The sequence below is a fragment of the Maylandia zebra genome, unplaced genomic scaffold, assembly GCF_041146795.1.
Source record: "Maylandia zebra isolate NMK-2024a unplaced genomic scaffold, Mzebra_GT3a scaffold03, whole genome shotgun sequence".
Lineage (NCBI taxonomy): Eukaryota > Metazoa > Chordata > Actinopteri > Cichliformes > Cichlidae > Maylandia > Maylandia zebra.
The window spans coordinates 763,596-778,282 of record NW_027490033.1 but is presented as its reverse complement, the minus strand read 5'-3'; the positions used below and the strand labels follow the sequence as shown (position 1 = coordinate 778,282).

Sequence of the window (14,687 nt, the reverse complement as noted above, 5' to 3'; positions counted from 1 at the left end):
TGCTAGTATCAATCGTAGTAGTAATGCAATCCAAGGTAATGATTTCTGCTCTGTTGCTGTGAACGTCTCTGCAGCCGTCTGTACTCTAATCTGAGACAACTATTACTGACAGAAACCATCACATCATCCAGTTTGTGTGTTTGCAGCTGCTTAAAAGATTTTAAACAGAGATTAATCAGTAATTCATGTGATGTGTTTGTGTTTGCAGAGGTCAGAGGTCACAGTCTCCAGCATCCAGCTGTGTGTCTATGAGGAGTGACTGGTCCAAAGACAAACCTCCAGACTTCAGTGATGAACCTGCAGCAACAATGTTCTTCAATCATGGAGCTCAGCTGACCATGTAAGAGAGCTGCTGACTCATTTACGGGTGTTTGAAATTCTGTGACCACTTTGTAATTTTAGTTTATATTTTAAAGTGTTTTTATTTGTAGTTGCCTGTATTTTTATTACACTGTGTGTAACGTGGTGGTTTGTGCTGTTTGGGATTGTTTTGGTGTATTTGTGTCAGAACATCAGATAAATGATTTCATCACATTTTAAAAAGAAAGTATCAGGATAATAATCTGAACTGAGTCATCAGAAATAGAAAGATGGTCTCAACAGGCCACTGAGCTGATCTCCAAAGAAATGCAGAAGATTGAAGAGTCCGAGGCTGTTTATTTGTCACAGGCATCGTCATACACGTACAACACAGTGAAATGTGCTGAGCTGCTCCTGTGACTGGACAAAACATTAGAAACAATCATTAAATGAAATAATGAAACATTGTGCAGATGTAATGTTAAAGTGCTTTGTGCCACATTAGCACAGCATGTACTGACAGAGCAGTGCAAGCAGAACAAAGCAAATGAGCAAAGTGATGTAAACAGAGTAACTGAACAGAGTGAGCAGAGTAATATCAGCAGTAATGAAGCAGCAGGATCAGTGTAGCAGCGTGTGACGTCATAATGAATCTGGTATGATCTGAAATATGACAGTGAGACAAGAACATGATGTAAGGTCCTGTTTAAACCCTGATGGTGATGCTATGAGGGGAGCATGTTCTGATTTAGGACTTGAATGGTCTGAGGATAGAAGCTCCTCTCTGTTTGTGTCCTGATGGTGCAGAAGCTTCTGCCTGATTGTAGAAGGAGCTGAAGCCAGCATCATCCCAGAGGTGAAGCTCCTCTGTGTGCAGACCTGAGGTCAGATTCCTCCAGGCTGATGTTCAGGATCTACAGAAACGTGTGGTTGTAGTTATTGCTGCACTGTGTGCTGACAGCAGATACTCAGAACAAAGCGCTGCACACGTGTTCTTTACAAACATCTGTACATATCAAATATGGATTATGGCAGTGAATGAACACGTTTCTGTCATTTGTTTCATTGGCTTCTTTTTTCTGCCTGTGTTCATGTGATTTATGTCCAGTGTTGGGAAGGTTACTTTTAAAATGTATTCCATTACAGAATACAGAATACATGCCCCAAAATGTATTCTGTAACATATTCCGTTACGTTACTCAATGACAGTAACGTATTCTGAATACTTTGGATTACTTAATATATTATCATGCTTTTTACAACTACGTGAATGTACTATTGCTGTGTGATTTATTACTATTACTGAAAGTCCGCGACTCCGAACTGTAGTAAAGGGACCTCTGACTAATACGGCGGGGTCCCTGTTGGCTCGTAGCCGAAAAATAGCTTTACTTTGTTGTGTGGGTCAACTTTTCTTGCGAGAGACAGAGAGAGGCGTTGAAAGGCTGCTCCAACTGAACTTATTGTTTTCGGAGGAAAACACGAACACTGTGTACAGTCGAGTCTTAATAGCTTACTTACAACTGGGCTCGTCAGGCACTCTTCTTGGCTGAAGTGGTTATTATTATAGTTACATGCTTCCAGCTCCCGTTTTTCCTCGATGACAGCTTGTACCTTTCCACTCCCCTGTATGGCAGTCCATTCTCCCTGCAACACGGACTATACTGCCCATGATGCTACATTCTTTAGAGCTATGCTTGTAGCATTCTGCCTGTTAGCTTAGCACAACAACAACAACGAAAAGGCGCTCTCTCACCCAGGAAACACACAGTCGCAGAGAGAGAGAGAGAGAGAGAGCGTTGCCCTGTAACCATGGCAACCGTAACGCTGCCACCTGGATCAACAGAACGTAGCTGTCAAACAAAACCCAAACAGTCCTGATCTGCGACAAAATGAAACAGGAAAGTACCGCAGTGTAATCCATTTATTTCAACAAAGTAACTGTATTCTGAATACCACATTTTTAAACGGTAACTGTAACGGAATACAGTTACTCATATTTTGTATTTTAAATACGTAATGGCGGTACATGTATTCCGTTACTCCCCAACACTGTTTATGTCTAACACATAAACAGGTTTGTAATCAAACATCACGTTACGTCCCCTGGCTAGTCTAGGGGGTTGAAGGGACGAACATAAAGGTGGAGAAGGAGGAGCCAAGATGGTAATTTTAGAAGGCTTATTTAATACTGGTGATGGGATTTGGGGTCAGACTGAGGTATAACGTCAGGGAGAGCCAAGGCCAACATAACAAAGAAAACATCCCTGATGTAGAAATAAAAGGAACTTACCTAACTCCAAAGAAACAAAATATACAACCAATAACCATAACCTACCTAACAACACATAAACAGGAGAAAACAGGGTGTCAAAACAAAAGGCAGCTCTCCCCTACAAGCAGTCTGAACATGAAGAAAACAACAATGCTCATACAAGATACAAAGGCATGGAAGCCTGCACAAGCATGGCAACCAAAATGGCCAGACGGCCCAGAAGCACAGCTCCACAGGCCTTAAGTAGTGCTCTGCTGATTACCAATTAGCCGGACTCTGCGCAGCATCCAATCAAGACAGAGGAGGTGGAGCCTGGACAAAACAAAGGGTTAATAGGGAGAAGAGACATCCTCCTGGGGGATGTAACACATCACATCATCAGGGAGGCATCATGAAACAAAGTTACTGCTGGAGGCTGAACTCAATTTGGTGGCAATGTTCAAAAATATCACTCAGATCATTTCAAAGCTTTTAGTTCTTCTTCTTCACTTCTGTAAAATAATAGAAAGAAAATCTGAACCCAGAAGTTCACTTCCTGATGACTGAACTCTTTCAAAATAAAGCTGAAAGCTCTGAATGTGACACCACTGCTCCACCACAGTTTTTAGAGGAGGTCAAAGGTCAGTTCAGAGTGATGGATCCCAAACTTCCAGTACATCCAGCGAAGGACATAATCAGCTCTGTGATGAAGGCTTTTACTGTGGAGTTTGTAGGCTGATCACTCTGTGTTTAATAAGACAGGCAGGAACAGCAAAGGAAACTTGGATTCTGAACTCAAACACAAGTTTCTCCACTTTGACTTTTCTCTGTGACCATCAGAGCTTCTGCACAGTGTCATCAAATCTGGATGTTTGTCACTGACAGTCAATGATTTTAGTGATAAAGAAATGTGTTCACAGAGGGAGGAAGAGGAAGAGGAGTGGTGGCTGTGAGGAGGAGCAGCTGTCCTGCTGTGCTTTGTGTCAGGACGTCCTGAAGGATCCAGTCTCTACCAGCTGTGGACACTGGTTCTGCAGACAGTGCATCTCCTCATACTGGGACCAGTCTGCTTCATCAGGAGACTGGTCCTGTCCCCAGTGTGGAGAAAGATCCAGAAGCAGAGCTGGACTGCAGACAGCCAGTCAGAGCAGCTGTGTACAAAGTAAGACTGAACATCTGTCTGCTGATGGACTCATTTCTGAAAACTGGACTTCTTGTTGTTGTTCAGACATTGAAGAGTTTTCTTTCTGTTTTTCTTTCTTTCAGCAGATGTTGGTCTGCAGGAGGTTTTAGATGAACATAAGATCAGTCTGAGGAGGAGATGTGAACGTGTGACTGAAGGAAGTGATGAAACAGGAAGTAGAACCCTCCTCAACAGGATCTACACTGAGCTCTACATCACAGAGGGACAGAGTGAAGAGGTTCATAGCCAACATGAGGTGAGGCAGCTGGAGACAGCTTCCAAGATGGACGCCCTCCATGACACTCCAATCAGGTGCCAGGACATCTTTAAAGCCTTACCTGACCAACAGAGACCCATCAGAGTGGTTCTGACCAACGGCGTGGCTGGTGTTGGAAAAACCTTCTCAGTGCAGAAGTTCACTCTGGACTGGGCAGAGGGCTTGGAGAACCAACATGTCAGTGTGGTGGTTCTGCTTTCATTCAGGGAGCTGAACCTGATCAGAGAGGAGCAGTACAGTCTTCTGGAGCTGCTCCATGTTTTCCATCCAACACTACAGAAGGTCACAGCAGAGAAGCTGGCTGTCTCTCAGCTTTTGTTCATCTTTGACGGCCTGGATGAAAGCAGACTTTCATTGGATTTCACCAACAGGAAGCTGCTGTCTGATGTCACACAGAAGTCATCAGTCAGCCAGCTGCTGACAAACCTCATCCAGGGGAATCTGCTTCCCTCGGCTCTCGTCTGGATAACTTCCCGACCTGCAGCAGCCAATCAGATCCCTCCTACATGTGTTGACAGGCTAACAGAAGTACGAGGCTTCACTGACGCCCAGAAGGAGGAGTACTTCAGGAGGAGATTCAGTGATGAAGAGCTGTCCAGCAGAATCATCTCCCACATGAAGACATCCAGGAGCCTCCACATCATGTGTAGAATCCCAGTCTTCTGCTGGATCACTGCTACAGTTCTGGAGCACATGTTGACTACAGAGCAGAGAGGAGAGCTGCCCAAGACCCTGACTGACATGTACTCACACTTCCTGCTGGTTCAGACAAAGAGGAAGAAGAACAAGTACCACGAGGGACATGAGACGAGTCCACAGGAGCTGACGGAGGCTGACAGGGAAGTTCTTCTGAAGCTGGGGAGGCTGGCGTTTGAACATCTGGAGAAAGGAAACATCATGTTCTACCAAGAAGACCTGGAGCAGTGTGGTCTGGATGTGACAGAGGCCTCGGTGTACTCAGGAGTTTGTACAGAGATCTTCAAAAGAGAGTGTGTGATCTTCCAGAAACCAGTCTACTGCTTTGTTCATCTGAGCATCCAGGAGTTTCTGGCTGCAGTCTACATGTTCCACTGTTTCACCAACAGGAAGACAGAGGTGCTGAAGGACTTCCTGGGAAAAAAATACAAAGAGTCATCTCTGGATGACTTCCTTAAACGAGCCATGGAGAAATCCCTCCAGAGTAAAAATGGTCGTCTGGACCTGTTTGTCCGCTTCCTTCATGGCCTCTGTCTGGAGTCCAACCAGAGACTCTTAGGAGGTCTGCTGGGTCAGACAGAGAACAGTCCAGAAACCATCCAGAGAGTCATCAAGAACCTGAAGAATAACAAGAAGTTTAATTCCTGTCCTGACAGAAACATCAACATCTTCCACTGTCTGATGGAGATGAACGACCTCTCAGTACATCAGGAGATCCAAGAGTTCCTGAAGTCAAAGAAAAGGTCAAAGGACCTCTCTATGATCCACTGCTCAGCTCTGGCCTTCATGCTGCAGATGTCAGAGGAGGTTCTGGATGAGTTTGACCTGCAGAAGTACAAAGCTTCAAAGGAGGGACGACTGAGACTGATTCCAGCTGTGAGGAACTGCAGAAAGGCTCGGTGAGTCCAGATGTGATCATTACATCATTGATCAGTGTCGGTTAATAGTTTAATGTTTAAATTAAAAACACAGTCCTTGGTTATAAAGTGCTTTACAAACACCAACATTACGGCTAACAGCTGGATTCTCCTGTTTCAGTGCAGCTAGCCAAACAACAAAGAGCCACTTGCTGCTAAAGACAGAGTGAAAGTGGACGGTATATCCTCCATTCTTCATGTAAAACACATGCAATGAATTTTAATGCACCATCTGTGTTTCCCTTCATGCAGTTTTCTCTTTATGGTGGACTTGGATATTTAAATGTTTACCTCCTGGAGAGTCTTGTTCACTTGATTAGTTTTTGTGAAGGGGATTCTCCTCACCCCGTCTCCAAGGGAGACACCAGCTACCCTTCAGAGAAAATGTATTTGCCCCACTTGTAACCACGATCTGGTTCTTCCAGTCACTGCCCACAGCTCGTGACCATAGGTGAGGGCAGGGACGTAGATCGACCGGTAAATTTAGAGCTTCGCTGTCACGCTCAGCTCTCTCTCTTCACCACGACAGACCAGTACAGCGTCCACCTCACTGTTACCGCAGCAACAGTCTGTCTGTTGATTCCTGCTCCCCTCCCCCTTCTTTACTCAACCCTGAGATACTCAGACTCCTCCACCTGGGGCAGGAACTTGTCTCTGACCCAGAGTGGGCACTCCACCCTTTCCCAGCTGAGGACCATGGCCTCAGATGCTGATCCTCATTCACACGGCTTCACACTCTGCTGAGAACAGCTCCACTGTGAGCTGGAGGCCATCACCTGATGAAGCCAACAGAACCACATCCTCTGTGAAAACAGAGACGAGACTCTGACACCACACAAGTGGAATATAAGGTCAGAGGTCAGCTAATACCTAATATGGTAATCCTGAGCTAACAGGAAAGGGAAATGCAGTGAAGAAATGGATTTTCAAATGAGGAGTGGAATCACCATTTTAAATGTACAAAGTAAATCTTTGATTTTATTTTTTAAAAGATTTTAAAATCATTTTAAAAATTGGAATTCAAAAATGTTTTTTTAAAATGAAATAAATGTACTCATGTTTTATTGCACAATTTATTAATGAAGCATGAAATGTATTTTGATGTGTTTTGACTCTTCTGATCCTCCATAATATTGAGATTGTATAGAAGTTTTCAACATTTGCAGATTTAGGATTATACTGTACACTATTATTAGCATAGTATGTAACACATGGGGACACTAAAGCAGTCGCACCAGAATGTCCTCTAAAAAGAAAGCTTCTTTAAAATACAAGCGAGTCAGACACCGAGGGCACAGAGATGAAGCAGGTCTGATCAGGAACAGTTTATTACTGGGCCAGGGAGCACAAATAAAAACACCCTTAAAATGTACGTGATACAAGGTTGTCAATTTAGTAAAACTAAATAAAACAATCCTAGAACCCGTAAAACTACCATTTTCTATATTCACTAACAAACCCCTGCTATAATTATGCCACATGTTCATTATGGGTCCATCAGCAGGCCAGGAATTCCGGCTTTAGAGCAGAGTCCACGCCAGCCCCGTCTTCGGCAGACAAGCAAGAGCCTCCCATCTTGTCCTTCCACTGGCCCATCATATCCCAGCCCAGCTTGCGTTCTGCACCCGAATCCATCATGCGACCACCGCCACAGCTCCCCTTGCATCAGTGTCCTGTAAAATAACAGATAGTAAACCTGCTGCCAATCACACACGTTGTCTCCTACTGTTGCCGTTCCATGAGGTCAGGACTGGGTCGCCGTGTCACGCTGGCCATCTAGCATTAGCCTTCCAGTCTTGGGCTTCTCTCCTTCAGTGCTCAGCTAGCCTGCTTTTAAAAGGTCTTTACACAGCTGACACACCCATGCCTCAGCAGGTGGTCCCTATCAGCTAATTTGTCCCATGTGTAGCCAGTCCACAGTGGATTAAAAACTATGTCACATAAAACACTAAAGCCCATGCAATAGAAACAGAATAAAACAATGCAAATAAAACGTCACTCATAAATAAACACTAAAAATCAGAATAAAAACAATATACAAGATAAATACAAATTTCCACTGTGTGACATCCCCCCATATTTTAACTGTGACAGTCCCTGTCACAACATTCAGGTGTTCTGTCCAGGAGGGTGGCTGAACAACACTTGGCCTTGCTGGCTACTGTGTCTCTGGTAGTCCCTTCTTTACACATAACACATGAAACATCAGCAATAATCTGCTACCAACGAGTTCCTTTGAATGCATCCTAGAAAAGTTACAGCATAGGTGAGTTATACAGTCCAATTGCCACATCCAGGTAACCTGCTGTTCTTCCATTTCGTGACCACATAGCATAGCTAATGTATGGGATTATCAGAACACTGACTCCTCTCAGCTCAGCTCCTCTGATATCCCTTGTGGATGAACACTACTCATGAATACTCACGTGGCAATAAAACGTCTTTTCTGTACACCCCTTGCTCACAACCCTCAACAAGGGTAGCTGATTTAAACACTTAGCATTCTATCATCTATATCTGTACCCCAGGTACTGAACACTGCTCCCAAACTTGTATCCTGTCGACAAACGCCAAAATTATGTAGCCGCTAAGACTGGTGGACCTAAATCTTCACCTCCAAGTCCGTTCACATACAAGAGGAAGGGGAGCAAGCGGGTCAGCGCTCAGGGCACAGAAACTAAGCTGGCTTTGAACACACACCATTTATTTCCATAAAAAACACAGCCAGAATCACAAATACAAGTTAAAATCCCCCGTATACAATAAAAAGAGTGTTCTCAATGCGCTAAAAACCCTGCCGGCAGAAATAACTATACACTATTAAAACAAAGCTAAAAAAATGTTTTCCATATGCTAAAATTACCCTCCCACAGTCCCATAATCCCACAGTACAGCCACACGCGGGCGAATGTGCCTTATCTGAAACAGGAGAGGAATTTCTCTTCCGGGATGGAAACCACGCCGGCCAGAAGAACAAGGAGGGGGCTCCTGTCGCAGACCTGTCTCCTGACAGCGCGTCGCCGCACAGTCTCGCCCCACTCCACACCTGCACACGGCCTCCCTCGTAGCACCGTCAGATGCAGGCAGAGGGGCATCCCTGCCCTGTTGTGAATTGAGGGCCATCGCCACCCACTGTTGCTGTTCCTGCAGTTGGGACTGGATCGCCGAACGACTCGCGGCGCCCCACAGTCAGGCAGCAGTTCCTTCAACACACGTGCGGGCTTACACGCGTTCCTTTTTCTCCTGCTCACCTTTCGTGCGTCGCTCCTCTTGTCTCTGCGCTCACCATCCCCTTTAACAGGTCAATTTGGCAGCTGATAGGCCACCTTGGGGAACGCCCCCATCTGTTTAGTCCTCAGTGGATTAAAGGAATATGGTACAACAACATTAACACACATAATATAAGTATGAGGATAAAACCATGCAATATAAATATCACAATAAAATCATGCAAATAAAATCAACACTATGTACCAATACACAGATTGATAAAACATAAATACACAAATTTCCACTGTGTGACAAGTATACTACTATACTAATAACAGTGTATAGTATACTATTGTACTATACACTATTATTAACATAGTATATTTTAACAGGGAATCTTGATCATGTTACATTTGACTTCTGTTGAGCTTCTTGAATTGTCACCTTCAGTTCCTTTCATTTACTCTTCCAGTGTCTTTGGTTTAAATGTATTTACCCTGATAACTGCATATGAAACAGTTCACCTCTTGTCACTCACTATTATCTGTTTGCCATAAAAGTGTTGGTGATGTGTTGGGAGAATCATTATTTTCAGTCTCTTCTTATAAACATAGTGAGGCAAAGATGTGGGTCGTGGTCCCTGATAATCAGATGTGTCTGTGTTCTGTTACATGTGACGTTAGAGAGGTTTTAGTGGAGATAAAAACAGGACCAACATCACTCGTGACTGCTTTCCTGTCTTCAGTGTGTTTACTGGTGGAGCTCGTCCTCCTGTTGCATCTGTCACAGCTGTTACGCTCCTCTGTGACTCCTCCTCTATCTGCTGTGACACTGCAGGAGTTTTTGGTCATGGCGTGTGAATAACTGCCGAGGTCGGCTAGGACGACGCCACCACTCGTTGTCAGACCCTGTCACGCTGTCTGTTTTCATCTTTAGCCGAGGTTATTAAGTACTTCAAAATGAAACCAGTCTCTGTTTTCAGTCTCCGCCCTCTTTTGCAGCTTTGAGCCAGGTTGTAACACCTGTTAAAGTCACCACCTGTTGTGACCGGGGAGTGAGATGAGTGTGAGAAAGATGAAAACAACGTCTCATTCTGACTAGTTACTGGGAACTGATGTGTGATGATGCAATAACAAAGATGACTGTTTCTATGATTTTCTGTTTTATTAATTGTTTTTATTGATGATAAGGACAGGCAGAGGAGATTGGATGGATTTACTTTGTTTTATTATTTTGCACTGAAATGGAGTCCAGTGTACAGTCCTTGGCGTTGCACATATGTTTTAGCTGAGACTGTAGTGGGCACTCTTTAAATGTCGGGTCAGTTTGTCACGTTAGAGCCTATTTGTGCCTGTTAGTGCTGACGATGACTTCAGACCGAGCTGACTGAGGGGTCTAAGCTCATGATGCCACCAGCAACACCCGGGTCATGCTGCAGAGTTTTCAAACCCCGCTGACACTCGACATAATTTACTCAGGTTATATCAGGTGATCTAAGAAAGGCCGCTTAGAAAGAAAAGCGAGTGCACTGCTTTAAGTGTCTTGAAGATGTTTAATCCGAACATTCAGCTTCTTCACTTCTAAAACCAAAAAGTGGAGAGTCCCAGATTTTAATCCTAGTGGGAGTGTCCCTTAAGAGGTCATTGACCAACTATTGATCATGTGGCTCATCACATGAGCCAAGCTGTGAAAAAGGGTGTGGGTGATTATCAGCAGCGGTTTCAAGAGATGAAACGTCTTCAAGAAACTTAAAGAAGTCACTTTTCTTTCCAGGCTCCTTAGATTACCATGACTGTATGATGAGAACCTACACAGACATATCAGGTGAAGTTTTCAGTGTTTTGGTTCAGTTTAATGTAAAAATGGAGATGAAACACATATAAAGGCTCGTTTACACCACTGAGCCCTGCTCTAAAACACTGACACAGATCTGTCTGTGAAGCTGGCTTTAACAAATAAGAGCTTAAAGTTTTAAAAACGTGTTTAGCGCCGAACTGTCCACTTTACTGTCTGTAGCAGGAAGTGGCTGTTTGGCACTGAAACGGGAGAATCCAGCTGTTAGCCGTGATGTTGTGTTTGTAAAGCTCTTCATAAACGAGGACTGTGGAGGAGGAGCGCCTGTGTGAGTCAGGTGGTTCACCGGCCGAGTGTGTCAGCGGCAGAAACAGCTGATCAGCGCCGTTTTATGCAGTAAAATAATCTTTCTGTTCCCGAACACATCCACACAGTTTACAACATAACAGCCCACTACATGCACATCTCACCGCAAACATGCATAAACCTGAACATAAAATATGTCCTGTACCTGTGTGATCTCTTTAAGTAACTCACAGAATATCAACACTAACGCCACAAGTTTGTTGGTATTTTAACATTTTAACCATTGATTTTGAATTAAAACCAACAGTTAAAATATTTTTACACCAGAGGAAAGAGCAGCAGAAATATTAAGACAGATAAATCATTCTGTCTTCAGTCTCCATGAACAGCATCAACATCCTCTGGTGAAATTTCTCTTTCCTCCTTAAAATATATTAAATGTCAGTTTAATTCCAGATTAATGGTTAAAACATGTATGTCACATATGAACATCAGGAAATAAAGAAAAGTGACTGATTCAGTTCCATATATGCTCCAGGGAGGCGTTAAGGTTCATTAAAATTGTTCAGTTATTAAAGTTTAATCTGAGCCGAGCTGACTTCCTCAGGAACAAATAAACACCGAGATAAACTTCACCTTACAGATATAATCTAAATGAATCATATCCAATCTCAGAGAGTTGACAGTCAGCTGTGTGCTGGGAGACATGTTTGTCTGCAGTGTACGAGCTCTGACCGCTCCCCAAAAATGTCGGAGTGAATATATGAATATTAAAAGTGTAGCTGGTGACACAGAAACAGAGGATTTAAGAAGTTTAAGTGTAGGTCGGGTCCACACATGTCCAAACACCTGTGCGTAGGCCTGCTTGTTACTCAGAAACGAACACTAATAAAATGGCCATAAGGCCAAAGCAATGGTTTTGACTGGTGTTGACCCCGCCCCCACCCTGAGTGTGGATGCTGAGAGAAGGGCCAGCTGTGAATATGAGGCTGTGGGAGCAGATGGAGAGAGAGTATGTCGGGGTATCCCAGTACAAGCTTTACTGGGGTCAGAAATTAGACAGACTCCAGTTCCTTTGTTTGATTTATCTAGTTTGATGTTAGGAAAGAGATTCATGAGATGGAAAAACCTCCCAGTCTACTGAGATTCAGAAATGATTTCTACACATGGAAACTCCCTGAGTGGGAACAAAGAGTGTCCTGTCAGGAAGAGCATTTGGAATATGGATGTTGAGGATGTGACAGTGCCTGAAATCCTGCTGCTGTTCTGAACCATAGTTTCTGATCTGAAGGTCAAACAGTCATGATGGTTGTTTCTATTTGTTCCTTTTTAGTTTAGTTCCCCTGAAATCAGATGTGATATCAGCAGCTCTGAGTTCATTCATCATTATTGTCCAGTGATGACATTTCTGCTCCGTTTGGTGACAGTCCGCAGATTTTTCCTGCGTGTGGACGTGAACAGTCGTACCTGACAGCAGCAGGTAGCAAACAGAGATCGTCTTTCCAGCTGAACTCTTCACTGAGCTGAACTCATTCAAAATGTTCTGGATTCAAGACAGGAAACAGTCCACATGTGTGTCTTCACTCTGACTCTGGATCAGATCTCACTGACAGACTGTGGACATTATGGAAGCCTAAATGTGACGCCATCTTCCTCCTTCATCTGCAGATTAAAGCCAAACAAAGATTCTCATTAAAAGTCTGCAGGTCTGAGAGAGACTGAATCGTTGTGTCATGTCAAACACAGTAAGAGGAGCTGAAGCACAGATGTGAGGAGCAGATGTTCATCAGATTATGACCTCACTCTGTTTTGTCTTCATATACATTCAGTCTGTGTTTATAATGCAGATTTTCTGCTTTTATAATAACACATTTTATATTTTCTGTAATCTCAGACTGGCTGACTGTGGACTCTCAGGGACTCACTGTGAAGTTGTGGCCTCGGCCCTGAAGTCCATCCCCTCCCATCTGACAGAGCTGGAGATGAGTAACAACGAGCTGCAGGATTCAGCAGTGAAGCTTCTGTGTGCTGGACTGGAGAGTCCAAACTGTTGACTGGAGACTCTGAGGTGAGTTCACTGACTGCAGCTGTTGTTGTGTTTCTATATTTCAGGCTGCAGAGACTTTGAGCTTGTGTGGAAACAGACAGAGAGAAAAGAAAGACATGAATGTCAAAGCTAATAAAGGTGAAGTTAGGAGCTGTGATGATGTTCATGTATCAGAAGCTGATCGGGCTGCTACAGAGACGACCCACACAGCTGCTGTGGTGAGGTTTGTGTTAAAGCAGAGGAACACAGGCCCAAACATGACAGCAAAGCAGGATTCAGGCTCTGTGAGAGGATTTCAAACAGAAGCTGGAGAAGAGAAAGGACTACAGAAAGAAGGCAGCTGAGACCAGTCCAAGTGTTTCCATGGAGCCCAGTCTAACATTCATTCATACACTAACGTACAGAAGTGAACGGGAAAATGAATCCATAGTTTCAAATGTAGAAATAGTTCTCAGTTCATTTACAGAGTTTAATACAGTTCATGAGGAAATGTTCAAAACAGCAGCTGAGAAGAAATCTGCTTCACAAAGTTGGATCCAATTCCAATAGTTTGTGATGCACTTGAACGCAGCGTGAGCAGTTCACTGCCTAACCCCACAGAGACTGTCAGTCTGGACTTTTCTTTATTTCTATTGGCTGTCAGTGAGATTTCAGAGCAATCAGAGACTGTGGGTCTGTGTATGAAGTATAATTCATGTGCAGTTGTTGAAGTTGTAGAATGAGAAATGGCAGTTTGGGGTATTTCCTGCTTTCATTGTCCTGCTTGTGCTGATGAAAATGTTTATTGACGTGTGAATTCATTCTTCAACGCTCGATTCTGCCTGAACAACGTGAAAACTTTGCTTTTCTTTGTGTAACACAATTCAAAGCACTGAAGCATCGACTTCTTTCATTATTACACAACAGCAGACTGGTGGCTAATAAACAGTGAATGATGCAGAAACAGATGTTTGAAGCTGTTCTTGGAGTACACTGAGAGAGAGAGAGCTGTGCAGGCAGGAACAGCCAAAGTCAGAGAGAATTCATGAGCATATTGATCAAACGTGAAGCAGAGTTTGGATCTTCTTTTGCTGCTGCTTCACTCAGTTTTGGTTGGAGACAGATGAAACCTGCAGCTTCAGGATCTGTGAGCTGTCCACTTTCAGCCCCGACGGCGTGTCCGTGTACGTGCCGTCGAGTGAACGATCCACGCTCTGTGTTTCCATCTTTGTGTGTTTAGCTGCTCTCATTTACTGTTTTAGCTGTTTGCTGCTTGTTGAAATAGTTTGTGAGCTTTAACCTGAGATTCTGGCAAAATACATTAATATTAAACATCGATTCAGGATTGAATGAATCAACATCGTTTTATTCAAATTAAAACCATTTAAATGGGAACATGAATTTTTTACAGCCGCCTCTAATGCTGGGTAATGTCAGCTGGTCCATGTGCAGCTGGCTGTGAGGCTCAGGGAGCGTCTACAAAGTGCAACACTGAAAGAACATCATCCATAAATATTGAGTAAGAACTGGACTCTCATACAGCGAGACTCAAATGCCTTTAAACATCAGCTTATCCTGCTGATCCAAGTCCAACACTGAGTTTGTAAAAACATGTTTGTCAATCATTTTGTTTGGTTTCTGAGGAAAATGATTCAATAAGTTGCTGCTAATACACAACATTTCATCATATTTCCTCATAACCCTCTTTTGTCTGACCATTTGAT

The 14,687-nt window shown here is 43.6% G+C and overlaps 2 protein-coding genes across 3 annotated transcripts in view; both read left to right on the top strand.

The window, feature by feature from the left end:
* The window catches only part of LOC112432436 (protein NLRC3), a 3,307,575-nt gene that overhangs the window by 2,603,159 nt on the left and 689,729 nt on the right, over positions 1-14,687 (top strand). The window lies entirely within an intron of this gene.
* LOC143415756 (protein NLRC3-like) lies at positions 3,258-13,005 on the top strand. Of its 2 annotated transcripts, none has more exons than XM_076881178.1 (3): positions 3,258-3,716; positions 3,821-5,609; positions 12,832-13,005. In XM_076881178.1, the coding sequence occupies exons 1-3, from the start codon at positions 3,443-3,445 to the stop codon at positions 12,989-12,991; spliced, it is 2,223 nt and encodes a 740-aa protein (XP_076737293.1). In that variant the 5' UTR covers positions 3,258-3,442; the 3' UTR covers positions 12,992-13,005. The 2 variants fall into 2 exon arrangements, with proteins under 2 accessions (XP_076737293.1, XP_076737294.1); XM_076881179.1 differs by lacking the exon at positions 12,832-13,005 and adding an exon at positions 5,749-5,812.

What these genes read in the sequence shown, in the direction of transcription:
- LOC143415756 (XM_076881178.1), top strand. Translation starts at nt 3,443, where the DNA reads ATGATTTTAGTGATAAAGAAATGTGTTCACAGAGGGAGGAAGAGGAAG. An exon ending in TCAGAGCAGCTGTGTACAAA is followed by an intron (nt 3,717 to 3,820) that starts GTAAGACTGAAC and finishes TCTTTCTTTCAG; the next exon opens with CAGATGTTGGTCTGCAGGAG. An exon ending in AGGAACTGCAGAAAGGCTCG is followed by an intron (nt 5,610 to 12,831) that starts GTGAGTCCAGAT and finishes CTGTAATCTCAG; the next exon opens with ACTGGCTGACTGTGGACTCT.